Source organism: Pithys albifrons, chromosome 15, assembly GCF_047495875.1.
Source record: "Pithys albifrons albifrons isolate INPA30051 chromosome 15, PitAlb_v1, whole genome shotgun sequence".
Taxonomy (NCBI): domain Eukaryota; kingdom Metazoa; phylum Chordata; class Aves; order Passeriformes; family Thamnophilidae; genus Pithys; species Pithys albifrons.
The window spans coordinates 13,241,070-13,258,376 of NC_092472.1; the positions used below are offsets into that span (position 1 = coordinate 13,241,070).

The 17,307-nt window shown below is 42.9% G+C and overlaps 1 protein-coding gene across 2 annotated transcripts; it reads left to right on the plus strand.

The window, feature by feature from the left end:
• Nucleotides 1-7: 7 nt before the first annotated feature.
• Nucleotides 8-17,037, plus strand: GEMIN5 (gem nuclear organelle associated protein 5). 2 transcript variants are annotated; one of them, XM_071569826.1, is made up of 28 exons: nucleotides 8-196; nucleotides 370-524; nucleotides 1,002-1,183; nucleotides 1,695-1,846; nucleotides 2,066-2,197; nucleotides 2,376-2,508; nucleotides 2,927-3,086; nucleotides 3,709-3,921; nucleotides 4,571-4,656; nucleotides 5,155-5,249; nucleotides 5,892-6,028; nucleotides 7,213-7,286; nucleotides 7,673-7,854; nucleotides 7,958-8,097; nucleotides 8,481-8,652; nucleotides 8,884-9,111; nucleotides 9,586-9,699; nucleotides 10,121-10,249; nucleotides 10,825-10,920; nucleotides 11,201-11,338; nucleotides 11,706-11,853; nucleotides 11,976-12,095; nucleotides 12,326-12,536; nucleotides 13,078-13,335; nucleotides 14,003-14,165; nucleotides 14,786-15,359; nucleotides 15,778-15,874; nucleotides 16,430-17,037. In XM_071569826.1, exons 1-28 carry the CDS (start codon nucleotides 28-30, stop codon nucleotides 16,583-16,585), a joined length of 4,614 nt encoding a protein of 1,537 aa, XP_071425927.1. In that variant the 5' UTR covers nucleotides 8-27; the 3' UTR covers nucleotides 16,586-17,037. The 2 variants fall into 2 exon arrangements, with proteins under 2 accessions (XP_071425927.1, XP_071425928.1); XM_071569827.1 differs by having other exon boundaries at nucleotides 2,069-2,197.
• The last annotated feature ends 270 nt before the right edge of the window (nucleotides 17,038-17,307 follow it).

The window sequence follows — 17,307 nt, forward strand, 5'->3', positions numbered from 1 at the left end:
GCAGCCCCGGGGCACGTGTGGGGGGCGATGGCGGCGGGGACGGGGATCGGGATGGGCGTGCGGGCCCTGCCCGCCTCTCCCAACTGGTACAGCAGCCGCTGCAGCGATGCCAGCAGCGACGGCCGCCTCTTCGGCTTCGCAGCGAGGCACCGCATCTGCCTCCTGGATGTCTCCGCGGCCGCCCCCACCTTTTACGGTACCGCCACAGCCCTCCCTGGGGCCCGCGTGGTGCGGGCGGGACGCGGGGCTTGCCCCGCCGGGAGCTGCGTGGGAGGCGGCGGGAGCCCGGGGAAGGCGTGAGGCGGGAGGCTGTGGGTGTTCGGGAAGCCCATGGGGGATTTGTGTCGCGATTTGTCGCTGTCGGCACAGGGGAGCTCATCGGGCACACGGACAGGATCTCCGGGTTCGCCTTCTGCCACTGCCCCGGGCAGAGCAGCCTGTGCGCCAGCGGCTCGGACGACGGGAGCGTGCGGCTGTGGGACGCGTTGGCGCTGGAGCCCGTGCGGGAGTACAGCCCGCACCAGGTGGGTTGGGGACACCTCGGTGGGCTCCGGGCTCGCACACAAAGCAGCGTGAATGTCAGACCCGCTGGACGCCCCTGGCTGGGTTTTTGGTGCGCCCCAGGGCGCGGTTGCAGCACCTCAATGAGGTGTTGGTTGCCATCCAAGCCGCAGGACAGGGGCGTGACCGCGGTCTGGGCTCTTTGCGCTTGACAAAGCTCACCTGAAATGAGCTCAGCAGGTTTCTGTGCCCCACAGGACGGACTAAAGGTGTATTTGATCTTTTATGGTCACTCAGGACACCAGGTCGGCAACTACATCCATTGTTTGAAGCCGAAAAGATCCGAGACACACTGGAACAAACTGAACTGGTGCTGGGGAGAGCTCACGGTGTATTTTCTGAACTGGTGCTGGGGAGAGCTCACAGATTGTTTTCTGCCTGTTACTCTGTGTTAGGTGGTGGTAGAACAGCTGTAAACATATTCTATCCTCTTCTCTCAGAACCCCATCTCAGCGTTGCACTGGTCACCTCTTGTGAAGGATCTGATTGTGTCTGGTGATGAAAAAGGTGTCATTGTTTGTTACTGGCACAACAGAAGTGACAGCCAGCAGTTCTTCCCAGAGCCTCGCACGGTGTTTTGCCTCACTTGTTCTCCTCATCATGAAAACCTGGTGGCCATTGGGTAAACACTCATTAGTAAATATTCATTCATCATGTTTTGTCTTCCACTGTTCTTCTGCAAGAACCTTATTGTGAACTTTTTGCTACACAGTTCTGAGGTTAATTTTAAGAGGTTTTGGTGGTTGTTCTTCTGGTATACAACAAATCAGAAATAACATTTAATTTTGGTAAACCTCCAAGACACAGAAATCCATAACAGTGTAGTGGTCCAGGTTCAATTTGTATTTTAGAGATTTCTTAAAGCTGTTATTTTTAATTAGATTTGACTGAAAGCTGCAAGTAATGAATTGATGTTGTTCTTCAAGCCAAATGTACTGGTTGCCCTTCTTGAAAAGGCAGATGCCCCAGTGCCATCCTGGAGCTCCCGTTACCACTGGCCTGGCAATCCCATTGCTACTGGGATTTGGCTTCCCTGTCTGTAACAGGGTGATAGTGATCCTGGAAAGGGCTTGGAAACAATTCCAATACTATCCCACAAGCATCTCTTCATTGATTTCAACCTCTGCTTTCAGGTACAAGGATGGCATGGTGGTTATAATCGATATCAGCAGGAAGAGGGAAGTTCTGCATCGACTGAGAGGCCACGACGATGAAATACATTGTCTGGCCTGGTGCCCTGTGCCTGGTGAGGAAAGGTTACCTGCCTGGCAGGATGAGCTCCAGGGTATGTAGAAGTGATTAATAGTTTGTGAAGTAATTTTTAGTTCATGTGAATGTCTATTTCTAGAGAACTGAGTTCCTTGTAGAACGGCAGTACGTAGCTAAGCAGAGGCAGCTGGGAAGTTCAGCACAGTATGTTCTGATACAACTCGGTGTATTTTCAACTAATTTTTGTAAAGCTTTGAATTTCAAAATATAATAATGTGACTTCAATGGTATTCAGCAGCTCCTCCAGAGCAAGGCAGAGTTCCAAATGGGGAGCTGACACAAGACACAACCACAAAGAAAGGCTGTTACCTGGCTTCGGGAAGCAAAGATCAGACCATACGAATATGGAGCTGTACCAGAGGCAGGAGTAAGTAACAGTAACAATGTGAGATAAACAGGGACAATTTGGAAGAGCTCTTCTCTAACTGCAGACTTTGTGTACTAACTTAATAGCTTAAAGCATGGGGAGGGTACTTACAGCTGCAGACTCACAGGACTCCTGTTTCTGATGGAGAATTTTGATGAGCAAGGTCTTGGTCCCACAGGTGTGATGACTCTGAAGTTGCCCCCCACCAAGAGAAGAGGTGGAGCCGTTGATCCCTCTGTTAAGGAGCGCATTTGGCTCACTGTTCACTGGCCTGCTGGTCGCTCCACAGAAATTGTGTCCAGTGGTTTTGGGTAAGTAGGGCAGAAGGCAGCCTGGGGACCATCAGTAGCTGCACATTCATTTGTTGATACTTAAGGAAGTGCTGGGTAGAAAAGACACTCCCTCCCTCCCTTTTTCCCAACATAACAGGAGAGAAGATAGGCCAAGAGTTCAAAGTGGGAGTTCAGGCTTCTAGAAAACTGTCCCGTAATTCCTCCCATAATCTGACTGAATGTTGGCTGCTAATGATGCAAGTTGTGGTTTTGCCCATATAAAGGGAAAAAATGGCCTGTCAGTTTTCAGGGTGCTGTTTATGTGTAGCTGTGTATGGGCAGGTGCAGTGGATGTGTGCCAAGCTGTATTGCTCTTGTAGTATATGTACAAATAATGCAGCCTCTGCAAAGCCTGTGTTGTCCTTTTCAAGTGAAAAATTAAATTTAAATTTTGCAGAGGAGAACTCCTACACTGGAATTTGACCCAACCTGGCAAACGTAAGTGGACCCTTCTGGGATCTTCAGAAGGACAAAACCATTCCCGCATTGTGTTCAATCTCAGCTCTGTGAAGCAGCAAGACAAAGAGCTCCTTTTTTCCATTTCAATGGACAGAGATGTAAGAACCATTTAAAAATTAACATAAAAATGCCTGTAGTATACAGTTTGACTGCTGAGGCTAACCCTTTTAGGGCCACAGATTTTTGTCTGAGTGAGTTTCTTGCAGCATTTTATAACCTCATTGCTTAACATTTGTCCTGGGCACAGGTTGTGTATTTTTCTATTAGTTTATAGCTCAAGCTCTTGCCATGGTGAGTGAGTTGTTATGATATTCTGAACTTGAATGGTAAGCATTTAATAAGAGGCATTTACCACTTTTTTCCTGTTTCACTTTTAAAAGGCCTAGATTTCCTTCTTAAAAATCATTTAATTGTACAGACTAAAACATCTATTATTTATCTTTTTTTAATCTTTGGCCTTTTACAGGCAGAAGAATGCCTCCTATTTTGAAATTGGAAGAGGACCATAGTATTAAAATATATTGTGTCCATTTCATTAGTCTTCCATCTCATTACAGTGTTGCAGCCTGGTCAGTGACATGTAATCCTCTGAGTGCAGATCTCATACTATCAGGCCTTGAGTTTGACCTTTTAATTCTTCAGCCCACTCATGCTTTGTTTTTCCTTGTCATATCAGTCACTTGGTATTGAACTATTCCTTGTGCCTTAATTATTCTTCAGGTGAAGTGCTGGGACCTGTCAACTCTGGATTGCAGCTGGACCATGCCCTCACTTGGAGGGTTTGTCTATAGTCTGGCCTTCTCCCCTGTGGACACAGGCTGCCTTGCCATCGGGGTGGGAGACAGCATGATCCGGGTGTGGAATACTTTGTCCATGAACAATATTTATGATGTTAAAACCTTCTGGCAAAGCATAAAGTCCAAGGTCACAGCAGTAAGTGTGCTTTGGATTCCTATTTTTTTTCTCTTCTCTTTTCACTCCCATTTTTTCAAGTATGCTTTTTCTCTCTTTCACTTTGATGGTTTTTCCCAACAAAAAAAAAAAAGCCAAGCTGTTTGTTTTGTACTCAATTCTCTCAATATACAAGACATTTTTTATACAAAAAATGTTTAGACCTATTTACAACCATAGGTGCCCTCAGTACATCTAGTGAAAATCAGCTGAGGTCCAGCTGGCTGTTACATGATCCTTCCTTGTTTCATCCATGGCTGCCCTTGGTCTGGTAGGAAGTTTGACACTTACAAAAAACAGCACAACCAACACAGATGTCTTCAGTTTGGGTTTAACCAGCAATTGGCCAGATGCTAAAGTCTGGTAAAATAGCTGGCAGAATAATAGTTTCCATCTTTGTTTTGTAATGTAGGTGTCAAGTAGCATTTTAATGATCCTAGTCCATTTTATCTTATACCAAGTAGGTGGAGAGTCTTTGATACTCAGAACAGAGTGATCAAATCAAGTGGCTGCAGTTGGAAGAGGGGGTATAAGCGATAGTCCTTGCTCAGTAGTTTCAACATTTTCCTTTTGTTTCTTATTAAAGCATCTGTAGCTTATGTCATTATGTGCCTCTGTATTTTTCCTGCAGTTATCCTGGCATCCAACTAAGGAAGGCTCCTTGGCTTTTGGAACAGATGATGGAAAAGTTGGCATATTTGACACCTTCTCCAACAGGTATAAAAGTAGCTTTGAAACTCATTAGTGTCAGGTCCTGCTGGTGTGTTACCACACGTGGGTGGTGTGGCCTTTCCTGAGGGATATCTGTGCTCTTAGACATAAGTAGGATTAAATTGAAATTAGTCAAACAGTTACATTTTCAGTGCGTTATTTAATCTCCTTATGTCTGTTGACTTCTAAGGTCAACTTCCCTTAAGGTAAACTTAAAATTTCATGACCAGAGATCGCCTGTGGGAGGACATCAGTTGGGGCAGACTTTAGTCAAGAAAGACAATTTCAGGGAAGGAGGAGCAGCATGCAGGGGAAAGTCACCAGGACAGTTTTGTTACGATTTTAGTAGTGTTTTAGAGCAAATTTTAAAGGAATCTTGGTTGAGCCATGGTTTTAGTATGTTAAAGTGCCTGATGTCAGGAAATAGGTTGCTTTCATTTAATCTTTTTTTAATTTGTGTTTGCTGAAACCTGACTGCCCCTGCTCCCTTATCTCCCTGCCCAGTGCTAAGAATAAGCCACCTCAGATCTCCAGCACTTACCACAAGAAGACGGTGTATGCATTAGCCTGGGGGCCTCCAACTCCTCCTCTGACTTCTGGTGAGTCTTCCAACACCTTGTGACAAAGTAGAACATACATGCAGAGTACACAGATGCCAGGAAGCTGGTAGGCCCTCCCTTCTTAGGAGAAGAAGCCCCATTTGCTTGGTAGCAATCCTTTGTAGCAGCTAAAAATGCATTCTTTTTGAGGAATTGTTAATAATTTTGGAAAACTCTTCTAGTTTTTGAATTCTAGTACCTTCAGGAAATAGGTAGGAGTGTTGTGCCACACCCCTGGGCTTGTTTCAGGGTGTTACAGACCAGTAACCATGCACAGGCTTCTGCAGCAACTGCCTCAGACCAAATACATGTTCCTGAGCTCCAAAGTATGTTTCTGCCTTTTGAACTAAACAGAACTGCTCCATTAGCCCTTCTTACACAACTTGAAATTTATCTTTAGGACCAGACTTTAAAAAAGGGCATTTTAGTGCTTGCGTTTTAATGCTATGAGAGATGTCTTGGTAGAAATGAGAGGTCACTTCAGAGGATTGTGTTGTGAGAATTTCCTGCTGCTGGACCACAGGCAATTGAACCATGCATGTAGTTTTTTGAAATAATGTTTTGATTTACAGTGGGACAGATTAGTTCTGGGAAGACTGATGAAGAGCAAAGTGCATTTAACTTTCTTTCTTTGTTGGACAGGAGAAGAAAGTGAACAGCCCTCTGTAACTCTATATAGTTGTGCTGGAGAAGGTATTGTTTTTCAACACAATCCCTGGAATCTTAATGGAGAAGCAAATGACATCAACAAAATCATCCAAGACACTAATTCAATCAAAGTGAGTATGAATTTGAGGAGGTTTTACAAATTCATAGTAACCGTGCCACAGTTTCTGTGGCCTTGTAGTTCTAAGTTTCTGACTTTGCCTTCCTGATGTATCTGTAACAAAGAACTTGAAGCCCTCAGTCTCCACAGATGAACTTCAGAGACATTGACTCAAACTATTTCAACAGTTTATGTTGTAGTTGCCTCTGAAAAGGGTTGGGTTTTGTTTTTCCCCCAGTGTAAACACAGCCCATCTGTTTCTGCAATCAGTTACATAATTTTCTACACTGTAATTTACTTAACCAGAAAGGTACAATTGAAGGATAGTTTAGTTTTAAAGCTGTGTGTGGCTGTTTAAAATAATACATTCATACAGAGCTTTCCAGTTTCAATGCAGTAGAAGTGATGTCCTGAATAATGTTCTAGCTTAGATCACATGGTGGGCATGCAGGAGTTGTTTACTTCAGCTCCTTTAGTTCTCTTGTTTCAAACCTGTACTCTTTCTTTTTTGAATAATTTTTTTCATTAAAGGCAGTCCTGATTTTGCAGGAGGCTGTTTCCATTTACACTGCAGCCAGTGCAGAGTGGTTGGTGATAACTGAGTATCTTCTCAAGTATGATCAGTCATTTCTTAGTTGAAAATGTAAAATCAGTGAAGTAGGTTAGATCTGCAGTTCCTTTAGGTCACCATGTCAGCTGAAGTCAATCTAATGGTACTGAATTTTATCAGCTGGGTTTTGGCTTCTTCCTTGAGGGAAGACTCACCAAGAGTTAAGAGACTAATGCCACAGGCATTGAAATGATCATATTTAGACATCTAAATTGTAAATAGCTTTTGTCTGACTTAGAATAAAAATAATTACAAGTAAACTTTAGGTTCTTTTGAAATGTGTTAAAATTTGCTTGCAATGTCTGGGATTTTCCAAGGAGTATAAGAACATCAAACATCAAGATCCTACTGGAATCCAGGCAAACTTCCTTTGAGATGTTTCACTAAACTGACAAAAATAATCATCTGTTCTTATATCAGTTCATTCAGTCTCTCTTAATTGCTCAAGGTTATGTCACTGCTATGAAAGCAATGGCCCTTTTTGTGAGATTATTTGCAGCTCTGTCCAGTTGTGAGTCTTGCTCTGTTGAATGTATGTGGAGAGAAATTTAAGAGTTTGTGGCAATAGTTGTGTCTTCTTTCTACAGCACAAACTGCCTGCACGTACAGAGATCTGCTGGAAACCAGATGGCAAACTTCTGGCTCTTGGCAATGAAGATGGGTATGTTTCACTTGTAGGTTAAGGTGGTATCTGGGCTGATCTTGACTAGAATGACTGTTGTGAAGCAAAAGGACTTCTTGTTGCCTTGGTTTGTCTCTTGTTCTTTCACTGCCAATTCATTTGAATGATGATAATACAGCATTCCTTGCTGTTAATTTGTTTTAGCTGCTCTTGGCATGGAGGATCCTCATTATCACATTAAATTGTTTTCCAAGGATCCCCTTGAGGTTCAAATGCACTTTTGCTGCTGCATGAAACAAGGGTTTGAGTTGAATCCAGAAAGCACAAACTCGGTTACTCTAATTCATGTTCTGTAGTTCTGCTCATGCAAAATAATCATTTCCACCAACTGCTGGAATTCTTACACTGTTGTTCTTATATTTCAGCTCAATTGAAATATTTCAGGCACCAAATTTGAAGTTGCTCTGCACTATCCAGCAGCATCACAAACTGATTAATGCAATTCGTTGGCATCATGAGCACGGGAACCAGCCAGAGCTGAGTTACTTGATAGCTTCAGGCTCAGTCAATGCCACTATTTATGTGCATAATCTGAAGAGCGTTGTAGGTAACAGTTTCCAGATTATATTCCAAGTCTTGGCATCTTTTTTTTGTCTATTTCTAGTTTGTCTTGCTGGCCATACTTAATCCTTTTCATTTTTTTCTTTCAGAGAGCACTTCAGAAAGTCCTTTGACAATAACAGAGCCCTTTCGAACTCTGGCTGGGCACACAGCTAAAATCACAAGTCTTTCCTGGAGCCCCCATCATGAGGGAAGATTGGTGTCTGCTTGCTATGATGGCACTGCACAGGTATTGTCCACAGCCTCTCTGAAGTGTATTTCCAATTATCCATTCTACAGCAAAGCTTTTTGTGAGATAAACTATTGAAATACTGCAAATTTAACCATGTCCTCACTGGATACCTGATATGCACCTGTCTCTATGTTTTTGCAAGTCTAGTCATTATTGTTTTTATATTAACACTTGGGAGTCCTTGTAAAAGAAAGGTGTCATGCAACTGTATGAATCCAAACAAAGGCAGCTCTGAATTTTCTCCATTTGCATGTTGGTGTTTGAAATACTCTTCAAAACCCTAAAAGAGAAGTTCCTACAAGTGCATATCGTGAGAAAATGCAGAGTATTAGGGGAAGAAGAGATTTTCTGAGTAACTGGGTTTTTTTCTTGTTGCTGAGGTGTGGGATGTTATGAAGGAAGAGCCCCTCTGCAACTACCGAGGGCACCAGGGCCGCCTGCTGAGCGTGCAGTGGTCACCAGTGGAGTCAGATTGTGTTTATACAGGAGCAGATGATTTTTCTGTTCACAAATGGCACATCTCAAAGCAGGAGCACACACGGCCTCCTCAGGGTAAGTGTATTCCAACAGAAGATCCTTTCCTGAATGCGATGTTGGAGCTGGGAAATACAGGGTTGCTGTGTTGTAATGGTTTAATTTCTTATACTGAATTCCGAATCTGCCTGATGCTTCTTCAGGATGGACCATGTCTAGGTTTAAATTTAGTTTTATCCTTATTTGGAAACTAAATGTTGATCTTGAGAGACAAACAGCTAATACAGTAACAATTGCAATCTTTTATAGGGAAAAAGAGTATAGAATTAGAGAAAAAAAGAAGTATGCAACCAAAAGTCAAAGCCAAGAAGAAGAAAAAGCCAACAGGACAGAGTTCAGGCAAGCAGGATGCAAGTGATGCCATGAATGGAGATGAAAGCACGAAGGAAATATTGCTGGAGGAAAATGGAGTGTTGGACCGTGAAGTAGAAAAAGAAGATCAGGAGACAGAGTTGCCTGATAATGTCTCTATGCCTGGTAATAATGAAATCATCATAGTTCAATGGTTCCCAGACTGTTCAGCCCTCAGAGCATCACCAAGTTTAATTTTCATGCAGATTTTCTCATTAAATGGTTTTATTGAAATTGTCCACTTGAAAGAAATACAGTTCTGGAATGCCTTTCATAATTTTCTAAACTCATTTGGGACTAATTGTCTTTAACTAAGAACAAGAACAGAGTCACTATGTTTGGCTTGAAACTGATTTTTTTCCTTCTGGTGACAGAATACTGGTGGACATTCATTAGTGTCCATTGGCATCTTATTTAGCCTTCTGACTGTTCTCTAATGTTTTCTTGATACTTCCATTCCCTAAAAAGCTATTAAGTTCTATGGCAAAACAAAGCTTGGTGTATATCGAAATTAGTATAACAGAATGTGAATATGTGAATTTTTCTGCTGTGGCCTTTTCCATTCATTGTTTTCCTTTTTTAATTCACTTAACTCCACAGTGTCCAAGGATACATCTTCATCTGCATATGATTATTCTTCATTCAGCTTGCCAAAGCCTTTTGTGACTCAAAAAGCTACTCCTGTAAAAAAGGATCCACCTAAAGAGAAACCAAGTTAGTATCTTCAGGGTCTTTTAACAGTCCAGCAGAGCTCCTCATTTTAGGCTTGTGCTTGGCTGCAGCTTCCCTTCCTAATGTGACACCAAATAAGTGCCAGAGAAATAAGAGTGTGCTTTTAAAATCTCTTGAGTGTTTTAAGTTGCTTATTTTATTTGCCCTGCTTGTCAGGTCAGTTGAGTAGTTGTTTAATGTGGGTTTGGATACTACCTTTTAGTTTTTAGTTTCATCCCAAGCAAGATGGGCAGAAACACGCAAAGTGATCAGCATTCAAAAGTCAGGATTGTCATAGTAAAGATTTTTGTGGCTCTTGAGGAGCTGCTTTTTGATTTCCAGTGTGAGAAAGAGGGTGTTTTGGAATACGTTGAGGACTTCTGTTTTAACTGCAGCAGTGACTAAAATGTGTTTGATTTTTCAGTTCCTGATGCTTCTCTGAAGAAGAGGAAGCCTCGTTCTCTTCTGCCCTTCAGCACATTCATGGATCACAGATCAAAAGATGAATTGCATGAGGACTGCTTGAGGCTGGCTACATGTCTGAAAACTAAAGGTATCAGTATAAAACTAACATGCTTAGAGGGCAGGTGCTCTCAAGTTCTCAGAATCATGTGTGTCCAGGGACTTGACTTTGACTGCTGGGTGTTAGTTTTTTTAAATCCTCCCCTTTATCAGTGTGTGACTAGTTGTGCTCTCTTGGCTCACTTCACTTGCAGTGTTTCACTGCTCTGTAGGCAGTCAGCCAGGTTTGGAGTAGAATCCTGTGTTGTGGAGTCAGGGCAGAATTGTCTGCATACATACAAAGTGGTTTTCACTTCAAAAGTGTAATGGGAGCTGAAGGAAATAAGCCATGAGGGAGATGTTTGCATACTCACAGTGTTGTTTCTTAGAGCATGCAAAGGAATGTGTTATGTTTGATTTAGAATAAATGATCTGTGCAAATACCATCCTTCTAATCAAACTTACTGAGTATTGATCTGCAAGTGTTAAACCTGCTATGCAGGAAAGAATGTAGAAGACAAAGTATTTGCCAACAGTTGAGTGTAACAGAATGGTACAGTGATTTGGCATGTTCCAGATCCCAGTGGTGTACCAATCTTAAACATTCATTCTTCTCATCTGGCTTAGATAATAATGAAGATGTGTCCTCTGACCTCAAGGATTGCATCCACCTGGGGCTGTTCACAGACAGGGATTCTCTGCACAAGATGATCGATGTGGAAGGTAAGTGAAATAATGAATCCTTTTTGTCAGTATGTCCATTGTAATTGTTACAAATTGGGAAAAATGCTTGAGTTTACTGTGAATCAAAGTCTAGGATTAAGAATGCAGTTTCATGTAAAAAGAAGAAAATACATCTTTTTGCGAGATAGTTCTTATATCTTTCAGATGCAAACCTGCAGTATCTTAAGCTTTAATGATCTCACTTCTGCCAAGCGATTTTTACTGTGACAAATAATGCTATTGCACTCATGCTGATAGGAAGTGTGTTTGCTTCCAACAGGAAAACATCACTTGGAGAATGGGCATCCAGAGCTCTTCCAGCAACTCATGTTGTGGAAAGGAGACATGAAGGGTGTCCTGCAGGCAGCTGCTGAGAGGGGGGAGCTGACAGACCAGCTCGTGGCAATGTCACCCATGGGTACGTTTGCACTTGTAACACATCAATGGGTGGAACTGGCTGCCAAGGGTACCCTCGTTCTAGTTCTTCTGGGATAGAAACTCAGGAGTTGGTTCTTTCTAATATGCAGCAGTCATTACAGATTGCCATTGGTTTAAATATACTTTTAAGTTATTTTACTGGTAGTGAATTCCTACAGTCATGTTCAAGCCCCCATTTTGCCCTGTTGCATTGCCTTATTGACTTACATTAGGATGGCTAAGAAATAAGAAACTAATCTGAGGCAGAGAAGAGGAGGTACATGTTGAAGAAACCAGTGATGTCATTCCACATGAATTCTTCCAGTTTTAAAACTTTGCCTCCAATGGTATTGCCTTCTCTTTTGCAGTTGGATATCAGGCCTGGGTTTGGACAGTAGAAGCCTTTGCAAAGCAGCTGTGTTTTCAGGAGCAGTACGTGAAGGCTGCCTCCCATCTCCTGTCCATCCATAAAGTGTGTGAGGCTATCGAGCTCCTGAAAGTGAACAATTTTTACAGGTTGCTGTATATTTATGTTTACCATTTTATCTTGTTTTCTGGTGGGGTAGATTTGACGTTTCATTTCTCTTCTTATACACAGTCCATTAACTTTTCTGTCTGGTTTCTCTTATGTGCACTAGGGAAGCAATTGTAATTGCTAAGGCCAGGTTGCGTCCAGAAGATCCAATTCTGAGGGATCTCTACACCAGCTGGGCAGCTCTGTTAGAAAAAGATGGTCATTATTCCATGGCTGCCAAATGGTGAGTGTTACTGGGGAAAAACACAGAATTGGTTCCATGCCTGAAACAAAGAAGGCCTTTGGTTTTGTAGCAGTGTAAGTCTGTCAACTGCTCTGGTCGTCACTTGTCTAAGGTTCTTACTGATCTTGATTCCCTCTCATGTAGGTGAGAAAAGAAGCTGCTATGTTGCAATACAATTTGAAAACTGTATTTTAGTACCAATCAGCTCAATTTGCTTTTATCTCTTCCAGTTATTTGGGGGCTTCTTCACCCTATGATGCAGTAAAAGTGTTGTCAAAAAAGGGGGATGTGACATCCCTTAAAACTGCAGCTGAGCTTGCACTGATATCTGGAGAGGAGGAGTTGTCAGCAATTTTGTCTCTGAGATGTGCACAAGACCTGCTGTTATCCAGGAACTGGGTGGGAGCTCAGAAAGTCCTTCAGCAACATAAAACTTTATTTGTGAGTCTGGTCATTTCCACTTTCTTTAGTGTTGTCCCCAGATTAATTTAACTTGGCACCATGTCCCATATGAATAGTCCACAAGTAATCGTTGGAGCTGGTTTTGCCTCAAAATATTTTTCTAGGAGTATATTGCAATGCCTCTATGGAAAAGCATGTACCTTTTTAGAGGGCCCATGGTGGGGAGGTATGTTGACTCTCTGCTTGTTACTTACCTGATGTTACATGAGAGGTTGTTGAGAAAAGTACTATTTTTTTACGTGTGACAAGAAAGTTTAAAGGACCAAATGAGCCAACTTTAAGTCCAGCTGCTGAAGGCTTAAAGGTGAAATGTTTTCAAGTGGGCTGAGAAGCAGGTGGCTACCTTGGCTTTTTCTGAGGTTTCCTTCTGATTTCCCTTAGAGTCCCTGTCAGCATTCTTTGGTAGTTGCCATTGTCAAAGTCTGTCACCAATCAGTCATGATGTTCTTAAATCATTTAACCTGCTGTGGTCAGCCAGGGATTGTGGTCAGCTAAGTGTTCTTTTTTTTCCTTCTCAAAGGGACAAAGACTTGTTTTCTGCCTGAACGAACTGCTTTGCAAGTGCCTTAGTGAAAGAAGTCCCTGTGAGCAAAAGAGCCCCGTTCCTCCCCATTACCACAGCTGGGAGCTGAACAGACAGGCCTCGTTTTTTGACATGGTCATAGAGGTGTGGCAGAACGTGTTGGGCATGGACACCACTGAACAAGCCGTGTGTGCACAGGAGCAGCTGCGCAGGATTGAGCATCCTCCTTGTACCAGCAACACACACCCGAAGCAGGTGAATGCATTTTGATCTGTACAGAGCCTTACTATGGCAGAGGCAGGAAAACCAGCCAGGTTGTGCTGTTGTACCAGCCATTCCCAGGAGACTGATGTCTGCACCCTGCTGCAGGATGGGTGATAGCCTGGGTCAAAGAGATGATCAGCAGCTGGGACAGCTTTGTGTAGCCACCAGTTTGTTTATTCATTTGTTTCTGTGCAGGGTAAGAACTGACATACGGTGGCAGTGGTGAGCACTGAGGTCACCAAGGTGTGCTGGCTGGCAGTGATTAAGATAGCTCAGTAGTCTCAGCACTGAGTCAGGGATTTGTATTGAACATAAAGGAGGCAGGGCTGCTTGTTGTTAAAATATCCTGGAGTTTACAAGGTCTGTCCTTGTACTGGTGCTCCTGCAGCTCTTCTCTCTGACCACAGCAAGTCACTTACCTTTGGGGTGCTCCCACTTCTCCTCTACTTAGTAGGACACATGCAAGCACAGCTGCTGATTTTACAGCTTTTAAGGAACGTAGAAGTGTTGTATCTCCTGAATGAAGGAGACTGTAATTTGCATTTTCATTAAAAATTAACTCTTGGTTAAGTCATGTGCTTCTGGGCTCCTCCACAGTGGTCATAAGCTCATACTTTGCAGTAAAACCATTCATTGTGCTTTCTGGTGCTTCCTGTAGGTGCTTTTTCATATCTCCCATGACCTGGCCCTTGCAGCACTGAGCTGTCAGTCTGGTACCTGGGATGAGGCAGTGAAAAGTATTCTTGGGGCTGTGACCCGCAGTTTTGATGCTGGTAATTTCACTCTGATGCAGGAAATTTGCAGTATCATCCTTCCTGAGGGTAAGTCTCTCCTTGTGTCTCTTCTGGCACTGACAGACACAGGGCTCTTCCATGTAAGCACAGCTATGCATCCATTAATGTTCCCAGGCATAATAATGTTTGGAAGGAGCAAAATATACCGATATCTGTGGAAACTTGTGGAATTTGACTAGTGCAGGGGCTGCTGGGTGATCAGAATTCCTGACTGGAAGGAAGCTCAGCTGTGTCAGCTGGTGTGAGTGATGTAGGAATCGGAGTGAATTCTGTCCTGTAAGGGAGATGGGGGACATTAGAAATGTGTGTTCATCTCATCACTACAAAACACTCCAACCTACTCTTCCCTTCATTCTCTTTAGAGTATCCAGTGATTTTATTTTGTGGCTCTTGATTGTGTGACTGTTGTGTTGTGCAGCTTGGTACCAAAGAAGTTTGCTGTAGCTGGTGAGAACATACAGTCTGATGTTAGAGCAGAGTATTGTGTTTGCAAAGATGCCTTTACTCTCATACTTCCTGTACTGCTCTGCCTGCATCTGAGTAAATCCTTGATTTGGGTTTACAGGGTTTCCTGGTTCATTTACCAGATCTGCTCATTGTCTTTGGAAAGCTTTGTGAACTATTTGTAATCCTTTTTTCATTATTAGGCTGTGGTGACCTGAGACACAAACTGGATAGCACAAATTCCCAGAGCATGGATGCCTGCAGAAGTTTGGAGGGCTTTGTGGCTTACAGACTGCTCTATGAGCTGTGGTGGAACCCACCCAAAGACTCCCTTGGCTTGCAGAAGGCTGTGTTGGATCCTGTGCTGTGTCCCAGTGAGCAGACAGCTCTTGAGAAGAATTGCCTTTTGGGTGACTCCTCCCCTGGACAAACAGATCAAACTGCAACTGAGACAGATGAAAATCTCTGCAATATAACTGAAGTTCAGAAGTTTGAGACACAAAATTACTCAAGAACTAACTTGGTCAATTTGGTAGACACACAATCAAAACTGAAGGGTTGCAAAGTGCTCCTTTCAGAAGAGATGGCTGCATTACAGAACACCCAGAGAGATATAGCTGAGGTCCAGGAGACTTTAGCAGAAATGATCCGCCAGCATCAGCAGCAGAGGAACAATCTCCAGGAAAACACAAATGGAAACACTCAGGAGAGTAACCTGGAGCAAAGTTCAGAGACTGAATCAAACAAAGCAAGCTCTGACAGCAACAGGATGAATGGGTAAGATTCAGCACATGAATGAGTGGATTGAATGTTGCTTTTTTCTATGTGTTTAACTTAAATTGCCTCTAATCTTCAGCTCGACACCCAGGGACACTTAAGCATAGAGCTCAGAAATTTTGCATTTCCCTGGGGCTGAACTACCACATTTATAAACTTAGTGCAGCTGAACAGCTTTGGGATACACTGGATGTGTTACAGTGAAAAAACAGGGCAGCTTGAAAAGGGGAGGACAATGAAAAGGACAAGCGTGATCTAAGAAGTCTCTTTCTTTGTTGAAGTTGTTTGGAACTTGGGCAAGAAGGAGCTAGAGCATAAAACACTTTCCATTTCTCTTCTGTGCTCCTTGCACAGGAGGGAGGCTGTGCAGCCACTTAGGCAAAACAGTTCCTCATGACACCTGCTCTTTTCTTGACAGCAAAGATGAAATAAAGCAGCCGATTACACTCCCTGAGCTCACGAAGCAGCTTCTAAAAGCAAAGCAGAAACTAGCTGAATTCCCAGACAATTTAAAGGTAAGTTTTCAGAAGATCTATTGTGGTTCTGAAAGAGCAGCTTCAATATAGAATCCCTTTCACACAGAAAGGAACAGTGATGCTCCTTGTGATCCTATGGCAATTTTGAGACAGAACTGACACGTGGCAAGAGGGTGGCATTTTTCTTCCCAGCATAACCTTCCCTGTGCATTTGGAAAGTGTAGGTAAAGCTCCTGCATGGGAGAACCTAATGGGATATCCTGTCTGGATCTATCCTATATATTTAAGAAGTAATTCCTTGCTACTTATATATGGAAATATTTTGATAAACAATGAAATCAGAAATTTAAGCTATAAAATGGCCTTTATAGATAAGGACCTGTACAAACTACACATCACCTGTCTGAAAACCTGTGACCATGGTGACTATGGAAGAGGGGGCAATGCTGGTTAAATGTGAACAGAAAAGGCATCTGACTCCTGAGTGCCTCTGTTCCAAGGATACTGTAAAGCAGGGGTTTGTGGAGAACTGCCTGCCTGAATGTGTCGTTGAGCAATTGTAACTGACAATCACCTCATGCTCCTTTTTTGAAGGTCTTCCCGTTCCCTGATGTGCTGGAATGCTGCCTTGTACTCCTTCACCTTGGATCCCAGTGCCCTCCTGAGCTACAAGAACAGGCTCTGGATCTCCTTAGAAAACACAGTAGTGCCAATACTCACAAAAAAGGCCTCAGGAGGTTCTTGACATGACATTTTGGGAGCAAAGGGTCTCTCTTGGACTGATTACAGCTACTTAACACCAAGGTTGTTCTTTCTTCAAGTGACGGCTTGTTTTTATAGCTGTGGCTGTTACCAATACAAAAAGGTTTATAGAGAGACCCACTTGTCCTCATCCACTAATAAGACTTAAAGGAAGCTTAGAAAAGTGAAAAGAAGCAGTAAGGTGTGGGCTTGAACTGTTACACAGCATTTTTGTACAGTCTTTTTTTATTTGTTGGACACTATGCTAATGGAAGCTCTTGCTACTTACATGTAAGAGAAACAGTTTTGAGCAGCTGTACAGTCTCTCAGCAGAGGAGGAAGAGTAGCTCCCTCAGGAAAATCAATGGTTTCTGTAAGCCAACTGACCCTTAAGCCAGTGTTGTTCTTAAAAGCATTGCAAGTTTATTCTCCCCTCCTTTAAATAAAGTCTGCTACCAGTATGAACTTGATACTGATATCTATACAGTAAGTTAAGTAAGGGGAAATGCATTAAAAATAAGTCTGGGTTGGTTGGTTGGGTTGGTTTTTTTGTAGGTCATCGTCATGGCTGGGCTTCGTGAACGAAGATTTGGGAAGGGCACTACCCACGCTGGCTGCAAGAGTGCTGGTGGCTAAAAAGGCCGATACAGGATAGGCAGGTCAGTCACAAAAGGCACAGTGGAACGTCTCTTTAGGTGATATTGGTGAGGAAGGTTCTTTCTGTGTTGTCT

Excerpts from the sequence above, each read along its gene's own strand:
- GEMIN5 (XM_071569826.1), top strand. The coding sequence starts at position 28 with ATGGCGGCGGGGACGGGGATCGGGATGGGCGTGCGGGCCCTGCCCGCC. Across the intron at positions 6,029-7,212 it reads AAGACACTAATTCAATCAAA|CACAAACTGCCTGCACGTAC; the intron begins GTGAGTATGAAT and ends TTCTTTCTACAG. Across the intron at positions 15,360-15,777 it reads GACAGCAACAGGATGAATGG|CAAAGATGAAATAAAGCAGC; the intron begins GTAAGATTCAGC and ends TTTTCTTGACAG.